At 42.6% G+C, this 11979-nt stretch overlaps 2 protein-coding genes across 2 annotated transcripts in view; one reads left to right on the top strand and one right to left on the bottom strand.

Moving 5' to 3' along the window:
• The window catches only part of tbl3 (transducin beta like 3), a 28899-nt gene extending 25386 nt beyond the window's left edge, over nt 1-3513 (top strand). The window contains exons 22-23 of the mRNA XM_033644264.2: nt 438-531; nt 2574-3513. Coding sequence (XP_033500155.1) covers nt 438-531; nt 2574-2955 — 476 coding nt within the window. The 3' untranslated portion in view covers nt 2956-3513. The remainder of the gene's footprint in view (nt 1-437; nt 532-2573) is intronic.
• A 2527-nt stretch (nt 3514-6040) lies between these two features.
• On the bottom strand, nt 6041-11736 carry noxo1a (NADPH oxidase organizer 1a). The gene is made up of 8 exons (XM_033644274.2): nt 11578-11736; nt 11414-11494; nt 11253-11325; nt 10981-11164; nt 8810-9000; nt 8589-8708; nt 8314-8431; nt 6041-7641 (listed from the first exon to the last, which is right to left on the bottom strand). The coding sequence occupies exons 1-8, from the start codon at nt 11641-11643 to the stop codon at nt 6720-6722; spliced, it is 1755 nt and encodes a 584-aa protein (XP_033500165.1). The 5' UTR covers nt 11644-11736; the 3' UTR covers nt 6041-6719.
• Nucleotides 11737-11979: the final 243 nt, after the last annotated feature.

Raw genomic sequence — 11979 nt, forward strand, 5'->3', positions numbered from 1 at the left:
CCAGAGCTTTACGTCTGTCCCACGGATGATATGCCCACACACTTAATAACAGTGCCTGAAAAAAGATCAACTCTGCATTCAGGATTTCAGGTAGATAGGCTCGCGTTTTCCAGGCGGTTAAAAACGCAGCATGTGTACGGCCCTTAATCATTTACCCGAGAGCCAACACAAAACTCTGGCAGCAGGGTTTTGACTGTAGCGTGTTGTAAACTGGAGAAACAGAAAGAGGTATTCAATCAAGAGTGAGTCCTCTACTTCCTTTTCTGTGGGAGGGTCTAAACATAAACACAAGATACAAAGAGTATACTGTAGTTTATATAAAGGAAATGAATGACAGGATGATATGGAGCCTAGGTTTACTGCCGGGTTCCTCTCGCTATTCCTAATTAAAGTTATGGCTGAAATGATGACTGTGCACTCTTCTTGCTCTCCCGCAGAGAGACACATGCAGAGGATTGGCAGACTGCTGCAGGCGTCCATGTTCTTGAACTACATGTGGCAGAAAATGAGAGTGGCAGGAGGACCATCCAGGTGAGAGTTCAGACCAGGAACACGCCTGGGACTGCGTTGGTGGGGGTATGATCTTTATGATGAAATATGATCCAGGAGGTGGTGTAACAGATTAATACATTGAAAGGCTTATCAGATGCTAAAACACTGTGCACACGGCTGACAATATTGCAATACCGTGCTGTTGACAACGTCAGCCACAAGGGATGGCAAACAACCAATACGCTCATGTTTTTCTTTTATTCATGAGGCCAGCATATTTTTTAAATTCTTTGCAGTGGGAGCGCCGCTTATTTTCACTTTGCTACAAAGTTCAGTGGCGTGACAACACGCTGAGTATCTACTCCCTCTTTCACTTCAGCCTTCTCTTCATCCAGAGCATGTGCCAGAACAAGTACTCTACCTTGTGCCACCATTTTTACTTCCAGGCATGTTCTTACCATGGCAACCAGACGCGACCAATCGTCAGAGTTGAAAACACGCTGCGCCCCTTACTATGGCTCATTGCCCATCTGTGTTCTGCATTTAATAATGAACAAGTATTGTGTCATTGTTGTCATTTAAGCAGTATACCCAATACAATCCTAACAGAAAAGCTGATTGACAAGGTGCTAAAATCAGGATAAATGAAGTAATTTGTAAAAACAAAAAAAGAAAATGGCAGTAATACCTCATATCGTGCTGATGAGCTACCCTTAATTACTGCAGGGGAAATTCCTTCACTGTGACAGCCTTAATTGTGCAGGAATATCTGTCTGCATGTGTATGATCAGCTGGCACAGCACCTTGCCAGATGACGTCACATTGAGTCACGCTAAAGGTTTGGTTCAACTGTTTTTTGCTGGATCCCCGTGCATTGGCATCCTTGCTGCGCTGCCAGACTGGCTCCATTTTGTCTCACACACTTAATTTAACCCTCAGCTCACAGACTAGAGTTCAGTAACTTCCTCGTTTTTCTCCACTGACTACAGCAAAAACAGCAATCAGTGCTGCGTTCAGCACCACTCTGTTTCCTCTGCTCAGTAAGAAGATATTGTCATTATGTAGGTCGAATGTGACATAAGATATGTCAATTTCCTCGATACAGTCGATGTGTCGAGCAAAAGACAAAGACTGTGGTTGTGTTTCTGTTTCACATGAGGAGGGAGAAGGTGGCAGAGCAGCATTCATCTTATTAAACCTGGCATGCTGCAGCTTTGAGTGTTTACAAGAACTTGAATCAACTGTTGAGCTTTCCAAGTCGAGTGTACTGGAAGGTGAAACTGATACTGAGATGGTTACTGTAAATGATATCTGGAAACAGAAAAGTTGTGGATGCATCGTTACCCGTAAATGTAAGATATTTGTATATGTGATACATGCTAGTGTCACAGTCAGCCTCTCCAGGATGTTGCAATGTCCCATTGCAAGAATTAATGCAAAGTCAGCCAATCCCTGAACTCTGTGCCTTGCAAGTTTGTCCAGTCACCACAACTTTTCCTGCAAATTTGACCAATCACCAACCAAAAATTTAACCAATCTACCCTCCGTGTTTCTGGTTGTGAAGATGCAGACATGCAACACGAATGTCTGGCATTTACCAACAAAAATTACCGCTAAAGACAGTGCAAGACAGCTCCCTGATGTTCTGCGCGAAAGCGGGGTAAACTGTTTTGCACCGTGTGTGATGTTGTGGTGGAAAAATCTTCTACATCTGTTCTACATCTTCTTCTACATCTATTGCTCGGGCTGAAAGAATCAAGCTGAATTAAACATGCACAGTTAGTGGTAGCATCAGTGTAGTATCAGTTAAACCCGGAACAGTACGATTTTATTCTCAATGGAAGAAGTTGCACAAAAGAAATTGCAACCAATTTCGCAATTTTCGCTTGCTCCTGCAATGTCACTGCAGCATGCATTGCAGTTTTTTAGAAATACTGATGTGTAATCAGACATTTCAAGTCGCAACAACCCCCAAAAAAGCCTGTGAAATCCTGGAGCGACTGTATACTGCTCATGTTTCAAAGGATAACTTGTTAATTTGGACTTTATGACTCTAATATCTGTTTGTATATCCTCTCTAGCATGGACCAAGATGAAGAGATGGATACCACTCCTCTTGCTCAGCCTTTCTTCATGATTCACCAGGAGAAAGGAATGGGCAGTGGCGATGAGGAGAAACGAGAGGGAGATGACAGTGATGGTGGACAAGATGAAGATCCAAAGTGCCTGCCTGAAGAAGAAGAGGAAGAGGAAGAGGAGGAGGTCAGTGCTACCAAGAAAGCCTCTACCAATGACAGGCGAGTAGAAAACGGAGAGAGCGCCAAAACAAACGGCAACCACCACTCTGAAAGCGAGGAGAGCTCAGAAGAGGAAGACATGGAAGAAGAGGATCAAACAGCGGTAAAGGTGATGAAAAGTCTCCCAGTTTCTTCTACTCCACAATGCCAGACTTTTGCCAGCTGACAGTGATCTCCAAGCTGAAGACAGATGACTCACTCACGGCGAGAAACCCCCCCCAGGAGGGGTCGTCTTATCTCAGACCATTAGTTGGACTGACACGCAGAAAATGTGGCAGTGCAGGAAGACACAGAGAGACAGGTGTGGAGTGATGATGATGATACAGATAACAGGCCTCTCTGTGCATTCCACGTCTCAGTGGCTCGTAAAGACTTTCTGTCCTATGCCAGTGACTAAATCGTGCATCACTTCTTCCATTCAGAGTATGAGCAGAATTTAGAGAAACTTAACCAGCCTGATTTTCTCAGACAAAGTGGACGTGACAGAGTAAAAGAGGAGAAACTGAAGGAGGACAGAGCTGCTTTAACATTTAGGCTCCGAGCCAGAGTGATCCTCCCCCTCTGCAGATACCAGCAGCCATTGTCTAGTACTGCATTGATGCACAGTCCTGATCTACCGGCTCGACCACAGCAATACAAAAGGTTGCTTATACAACCACAGATGCTTTTAATGACATAACCACAAATGTTTATAAAATAAAAATCTGTTCTTTGTGATTTAAAATGAGTAATTTGTTCATATAAAGTGAGGCAGCATCATTTTTATAAACAGCAAATTCATCACTCATTCACTTGCTAAGTGACTGCCTGATTGCATAGTGGAAACATGGAGAAAATCCCTGTTGGGTGTGTGGAGTTTTCTGCTTTCATTGCAGCATAGCTCAGGAAAGTTTGGGTGGGGTGTGTCACAGAGCTTTTCACACTCAATCAATCAAAGTTATATTTTTGGCATGAACAGTTGCAGCAAGTGATCAGGGTTGATTACAGACTTAATAGCACATGACAAAATCAAAATTAACTGTTACATTTATCTTCCGTGGATAACTCATTCTCTGTAGATGTTGAGGTATCGTTGCTCTAATATGCGCTGATGTGTGATTTTTTTTTGTTTACCATCACATACGTTCTTCCATTTACTCCTTACTGTCTCTCCCCCTGGATATGCTAACTGGATGGAAATATGTTAAGAGTTTGAATCTGGTATCTTTCAATAAGAGAAAAATAATTTGACAGTGTGATTGAACATGTAGGGTTATGAATCGCAAACTTTCCATACCTATGCCCCAATACTACTTTAATATTGAACTGCATTTTTGTGATGGAGCAATTTTGTTTCTGACATTGTGAATGGTCATGGAAATTTCATTTTGCGGTCTTCAAAAGACACGAAAAGGACATTTTTGTCCATGAAAATGTGTTGGAACCCTGCATCAACAAAATGAATCAACCATTTTAATATCAAATGTTTGATTTTTATGACGGAGGCATTATGTTTTCGGTTTGTCTGTCGCTCCATCAGTTCCACTCGTGAATTCGAGTTTTGAGGGAATGCCTTGAGGGAATATCTTCACTTTGGCACAAACGTCCACTTGGACTCAGGGATAAACTGGTAAGAATGTGGTGGTCAGAGGTTAAGGTCACGCGGCTTTTGGCAGTAACTCAAGAATTCATACACTGATTATGACAAAATTTGACACAAATTTCTATTCAGCTCCGAGGGAGTCCAGTGGGAGCTTGAAATAAAGTCGCGCACATTTGTGTGAAAACGGGTAGGTTGAGGTGGTTCAGGATCCTCCTGGGTGCCTCCAGTTGGAGGTGTTTCAGGCACGTCCCACTGGTTGGACAGACCCAGAACATGCTGGAGGGATTATATATCTCATCTGGCCTGTGAACGCCTTGGGGTCCCTTAGGAGGAGCTGGAAAGCGTTGCTGGGGAGAGGGATGTCTGGGGTGCTTTGCTTGGCCTGCTGCCCCCGCGACCCTACTTTAGATAAGTAGATGGAAATGGATGGATGGATGGATGGATGTTTATTCAGCTCCTCCAAGATGTTGCGATCCCAACACACAAATTCAGTAAATCCTCAATCCTGTGCAACTTTGCAATGTTGTCCGATCACTGCAGCTTTTCCGCAATTTGACCCATCATCATAGCTTACTGCGAATTTGCCAGTCACAGTCATAATCCTCCACATAAGGTCGCCAAACTCACTTCCTTGTTTCTGGTTGTGAAGATGCAAACGTGCAACACAAACATCTCACATTTTCCTACAAAAATTACTGCTAAAGATTGTGCAAGGCAGTTCCCCTGCTCCCATAATGTCATTGCAAACAAAGCCTAAAAGCATTTCAACATTCATCGCAATTATTTTCTTTTTCTTTTTTTAAAAACTGCCTGGAAATCAGAGAATTTATACTGCAGCAATTCCAAAATTAGCCCACAAAATCCTGGAGGGGCTTTCTTACAGGATAAAATGATGCATCTATGAAATTTTATATTCAAAAAGGTCATAGGTCAACTTCACCATGACATCATAATGTAACACTTTTCTGGCTATTATACAATGCTATAACTGAGGAACAGATGTTTAAATTCAATTTAATTCAATAGAATTTTATTTAAACCAAAGGAAATTATTGCACCAGAGAATGCTTCAAATTACAGTAACACTAAGTACAGTAACCACAATTTAACTTTATAACCAGTAACAACCATAACAACCAGTGGGCTCCCTGGGTCAGGGCCCCTCAGTGGGGCCAGTTTTAGAACAATAGCGTATTAAATATCTGGCAAAATATAAAAGATAAGAAGTGTTTTCAAGGAGCAAAGGCAAAATCAGTGTCTCATAGAGTTAACAATAGGAGTGGAATAAGTACAAGAATAACTAAAAATGAACTAAAATGGTGGAAAAATCCGACTGCGTCTGATAATGTTATATTGAATATGATATGAGAATGAGAAGTAGTACCATTTGGCCAGATACTGAAATGGTGACACAAATCTTGGGTGCCCATCTTGAAACTGACAATTGTATAGCTCTCATGGGCTGTCAAGTTGAAGATGTGCGTGAAGCATCCACATTTCACCAAAAAATACACTCAATACCTTTTATTACATTTCTTTAAATTCTTCACTATATTTATTTAATGAGTCTGGACAGATATGGATGTAAACTGCAACTTGACTGGTTGGCCGAGGCATACAACTCTAAAAAAAACAACTCTTTCTTAAAACAAGACATTTGAAGACGACATCAAGTGTCCCCAAAAATGCTTTTATTCGTTCCAAGCTCTTCAGTTACGTGAATACAGTCAGAATTTACATAATCAGGCTCCTGCTATTTACACAAAACCCATTCTTCAACTTGCTTCACCAGGAAATAGAAGGTCCCGCACACTCTGGTATGTCAGACATTTACTTTCGCAGGAGTCACGAAAACAAATCAATCTCTTTCGGTCTGTGCACCCATCACAGTTAACATGCATATAAGGCACAACAAAAGGTTTCCAGTATGGAAAATAAATAATCATTCAAAACAGTTAGACTGGATGTGCTTTGTGATTAATCATACACATATATGTATATTGGCTGATTTTGCTGAAGGTCTTTGAACACTATACATGTTGTGCAACTTGTTGGCAGTCTCTCTTGTAAGATGCAAACATTAACAAGTCATATTTATATTAATACAACTTCAATAGAAAAACTCCATAGCTACTGACATTTCCAACAGTCACCTCATTGCATCTGGTGCAGTTCATCTTAATTCTTCATTATAAAGAAATGACTCTGCAACTCTTTACACACAGCTACCTCTCTGAACAGTCTCTGCATTTTGTATTTTCAAAGTCGACGTTTAGTGGCAGGTAAAATTAGTCGAACTCCATCCTTGGGCGACAGAATAGTTAATAAAGCTAATAGCAACACAAACTCTATCGACTCAGTACTTCAGTCTGTGTGGGTGACAGGCTGCCTTTGCTTGCGTTCTTGCGCGTGATAGTGGAACACCGGGTGAGGATCTCCTGTGCCCGTGGCCTGGGTGGCACCTTGGGTGTTGACGGGCTCTTGTAGAGGTTGGGATCAGAGACGCTGGGCATCAGTTTCCCCTCGAAGGCAGTTGTCGGGCTGAGGCTGTGGCTCCCAGTAGGCTCAGGCGTACGGCTGAGACGCTGCTGATCCTCGTTGTAGCTCAGGCTCAGGTTGAAGGATGAGGAGCTCGCCCAGGAGGAGTTGAGGTCATCGCTGAAGTCAGTGCTGTCGCTCATAAGGCTCCCCTCGCTGTCTGCTCTCAGGAGGTGGCCACGCTGCTCCCTTTCTTCGTCCATCTCCACCATGATTGTGGGAGGAGGGACTTGGGCTGCAGACGTGGGTGAGGTGTTGGCACTGGTAGATCTAGCAGCGGTTTTAGCTGGAGGCGGAGGGGCGGGTCGGTCAGACGGGATTTCAAGAGAGAGTGATCTCTGATTCCTGTACTGTTGAGGGTAGTTGGGTGAAGGGGAAAGGGAGCGGGGTGAAGGGGAAAGGGAGCGGGGTGAAGGGGAAAGGGAGCGGGGTGAAGGGGAAGGGGAGCGGGGTGAAGGGGAAAGGGAACGGGGTGAAGGGGAAGGGGAGCGGGGTGAAGGGGAAAGGGAGCGGGGTGAAGGGGAAGGGGAGCGGGGTGAAGGAGACCTGGCAGGCGGAAGCTGCAGGATGTTTCCTTGTGAGAGGCTGAGCTGGTTGGACTGCTGCTCGAGGCTCAGGAATTGGTTTGGGGAGGAGGCCCGGCGGTCTGAATGGTGGCCTGTCATGCGGATCTGAGGGTAGCTGTAGGGCTGCAGGTACATGGAGGGGATGTAACCCGCCTTGCCATTGTATCTGTTGAAAACAAATACGAGAACATAGGATTTAAATGTGGATGAGTTAAAGGAATACTTCACCTACAAAATGATCATTTGCATATCAATTACTCGCCCTGTGTTATGCCTCCATGGTGAACGAAGAATCCAAAAACAGAAGATTCATGATGAATTTCCGCAAAAGGAAACAAACTATATCACAACATCTGTTTACAAACTGTCACACAACTCATGCAGTATAATCCCAGTCTCATTTATCCAGTTGTTTGCTCATTACTTCCAAAACACATGCATTTTTGCTAAAACTTTCATATTTAAAACACTTCTGTTTATGAGTAAGGTGCACCTGGGCAAGCACATGCATTTAAAGTCTTCACTGAGCAGAGTTAAACACACGCCCTAGTCCAAGCACACTACTCGTCCTTGCATAAGACTATTTAGGAAGGTTTGTAAATGGATGCTTTGTTATAGTTTTGCTGTTTTTAAACGTGGCCCCCTTTTACTCAAATTTATCAAGAATTTTTTGGATTCTTCGTTCACCATGGAAGCATGTCAAAAAAAGTTTTCTTCCAGAATTCAAGGGAACAAAGCTTGAGTTCATTCACTCAAAGCCTTGAGAATATAAAACAGTCTGTAATGAAGCTGGTATGATATTTGAAAAGTTCAGCCACTGTTGGATGGTGTTAAATACCTGATGAGCCACCAGCCGTTGTCAGACTTCTGCAAGCTCTCCACCACGGCACCGATGGCAACTGTTATCTCATCATCTTTGGTGCGCTTGTAGCTCCTGATTGCAGTGTACAGCATTCCTGAGAGTGAAAGAAAATACTTTAGTAATATTGTAGCATCTTGACCGACATTAACCCACTAAGGTAATGAAAACTTGTATGTATTATGTATGCAAATAAGCCAGGTGTTGATAGTGTGATGTCTTTGGATTGGGTACAACTGAAACTGTATCTGTACCTCTTTCAGGAGTCCCATCTATGTCATCTTCATCGTCGTCGTCATCATCCTCTAGCTTCTCCAGGTAGGGAGCAGGGAACCAGGCCATCCGCTTGTCTTCATTCTCCACAAGCCACCACCCTGAACCAACACAACCACATTGTTAACATTCATCAGTGCATTCAGATTAATGAGGTCTCCTTCAACCATTAACAGGACACTGAACACCGTGGCTCACTCACCTGCTTTGTCTTTGATGAGCACGTCTACTTTTTCGTCCAGTGCCACTTTGAAAGGCTTGTTCTTGGTGTCTTTGGTCTCGTACGGGGCCACGCATCTGTACGTCTCTGTGACAAACGGCTGGGTCACGTTACCGCCACCAACCTGTCCTGAATTGGTCGTAATTTCATCGTCTGTTGGCATGATGACGATGCTGCAGAGGAACAGCTGCGGGTTAATGTGGAGATAACACACTACAGGAAATACACAGAGTCAAATGCCTAAAGCAGGAATGCAGACTGGTCTACCAGGTTGTGTTTTAAAGGCTTCTGGTGTAAATACTACTTCAGCATTCGACATTTTCTTGGTCCATGTGCTTGCTGAGGAATTTAAAGTGTCTATTTTTGAGATTCTTTTACTTCTGCATGTTTTACAGAATCTACTGGGCCTTGTTTTCCCTATTTTTGCCACCATGACCATCTAAAATGTCAAAGCTCACTTCCCTGTAGAGCTTTATGTAGCTTGAAATCTTTGTGAGCAATGCCAAATACTTAACATTAATCTGAGCTGCTCTAGGGCCCCAAAAGCTATAAACAGTGTTGAGGAAACTAATTTGAAAGCATAGCTACCAATTATTTCACACTGGAAGAAGCTGAAAAGCTACTCTAGGAAGAAATCTAGTTTGGTTAACAAAAACTGCATACATGTGACATAAAATTATAACAAAATATGATGCAAAAATGCAGTTTATTGGAAGCAGTGCCCACTTGTTTACATGTCATATATAAATAAAAAATAAAATAAATACCCCACTATTCATGGGAAGGTGGGGGTAATGCACCAAGCAGGATTACTCAGTTAGCCAGGTAACTTCCACAACAACAACATCAACTTCTCTAACTAACTAACCAACATCAACTTTTGTTAATAGCATTAAATCAATACAATGACTAATTGTGTTCAAAGGGGGTTCAGTTATGGTAGAGAAGCAATGATAAAATAAAATGCAAAATTCACTTTTTTAATGTCCCAAAATTGTTTCTAGTTTCAGTAATTAACTACCAAAAAATAGCAAGAAAGTAAATTTAAATACTGAATTCACAATGCAATGAAGAAAGTAGTTGAACTACCAGCAAACTGCTGTAAAATGTAGTTAAACTAGAGTAAAATCAAGTGATATCAGGTAAAATGAGATAGTCCTGTTTGTTTTTTTTTAAATGTTTAAATCCATGTATCAATACAGTCATTGAGTTATGAAATCATTATTGTTACCTGTGGCTTCTTTTTAAAAATTGTCATCCAACTTGTTTTTCCTGTTCTTTTGCAGCCTGTGTCTTTGCTGCCATGTTGTCTACATTAGATGTGTGTATGTGCTTCCAAGCGTAAGACTAATGGGTAACTCTGGACTATTGTGGCTGACATGGACTCCCTGCATCATCAATCTTAATTTTTTAAGTGACAAAAATACTGAAAATGTATGTAATATGACAGAATGGCACACTTTAGTAAAACATGTTAAGAGAAATTTCCCATTTTACTTGAATATTTGCAGTTTTTAAGTAATTAGTGCCCTACGTAAATTAAACCCGTCCAAAACCAAATCCACTGAATGACTGAAGTTTGTCTTAAAAAAAAATAGTGGAAGTTCTCTGAGGCCCCTCTTATCCCTTCAAGGCACAAAATGGTTTAGCCCGCCCCTGCACTAGGCTTCGTCTCTGGTTGTTGCTAGAACCAAGTGAGCGACTGCGTATGGTGCTGGAGCACCAAGGTACACTGTCATGTCTTTCCCCAGGAAATCAGTGTTCCAAAAAACCCAATCCAAAAAGGGAAAGAAAGCAAAATTATTTGGTAAAAAAAAAAAGATAAAATCAAAATCTGCATAAAGCATGGATCAAGAGAGAAATGGCGGGGGGGGGGGGCCACAGAGACTGCTTATGCATAGAGCCCAGAATTTGGTGCTATGCCCCTGATTGAAATACTGAAAAACCCTTTTCCACAAAATGTAAAGTGTTTCATGTAAAGCACATTTGCAGTAACAATGCAAAACAATATTCAGTGACCCCAATGGTTACTACAGGGTGTAAGACCTTATTGGTCCTACATTACTTGACTTCACCCTACTAGTTTAATTACATGTTTACATGTTTACATGTTTACTACTCCTCCACACTGCCTATTATCATGTTTCACATACCTGTTCTTGGCGAACTCAGGCTGCAGGTCCTGGTCTTTGGGGTGGAAGAACTGGATGAGGTCTGCAGACTGACACACCTGTGCGTCGCAGCTCAGAAGCTTGTCACAGTATTTCTGCAGGACTTTGAGGCGCACTAGAGACTTGGTGGGACTTTTCTTCTGTCCGCCCTGGTTCACCTTTTTGTCTGCAAGCACACATGAAGCTTCAAGTCAGAATCCACACAGCCTGTAACTGTGACATACAAACGGCAGCTGTAATGCACCAACGCATACCTCCAAATTTGGGGATGATTCTGTCGGACTTCTTGGTTTTACTTGCGGCTGGGAATGCTTTCTTCAATTGTTTCTGTCATAAAGAAATAAGATAGTTGTTTATTATAAGCAACACCTGCACATGCGCAACCCATAGAGGAGCTACCGCATTTTATACTCACGTGCATTTTCTTGAATTCATCAAAAGTCCTGTAGACTACAATGTCATTCTGATCCGACCACAGCACGGAGGTCATGTACATCTGGAAAAGAAAATCAGATTTTATTCACACTGCAGAAAAGCGCAGATGTTTTACATACTGAGCAGAACTCCATCTGCACTTACTTTGTTCTTCTCCTTGTGCATCACTCCGATTAAACGGACACTGATGGGGTACCGCTGGGCCTCCATGATGAACCTACAGAGTCAAAGTGTGCTGAGCAGTCCAGGTGTGAGCTACTACAGAAGCCTCTCAGCCTCGCACTGCTGTTGGGACTGAGGGAGAGATGCTCGGCAGGTGCATTTATACCTCCTCCACCTCCTCCTCGCGCAGGTGGGGCATCATGGAAGACAATAGGCTACATCCTCGTCACTTGCAGGAAAGTCCAGCCTTTCTCCAGATGGATTGTGAGACTTCTTGACGTAATACACGTTTTTCTAAAGTCTTTATTGTAGTTTAGGTTGCGCGTGAAAGGGCGCACGTACGTGGTCACAGGCTTTGCCAGAGGAAACCTTCAGTGGCTGTGT

Source organism: Epinephelus lanceolatus, chromosome 18 (genome assembly GCF_041903045.1).
Source record: "Epinephelus lanceolatus isolate andai-2023 chromosome 18, ASM4190304v1, whole genome shotgun sequence".
Classification (NCBI taxonomy): domain Eukaryota; kingdom Metazoa; phylum Chordata; class Actinopteri; order Perciformes; family Serranidae; genus Epinephelus; species Epinephelus lanceolatus.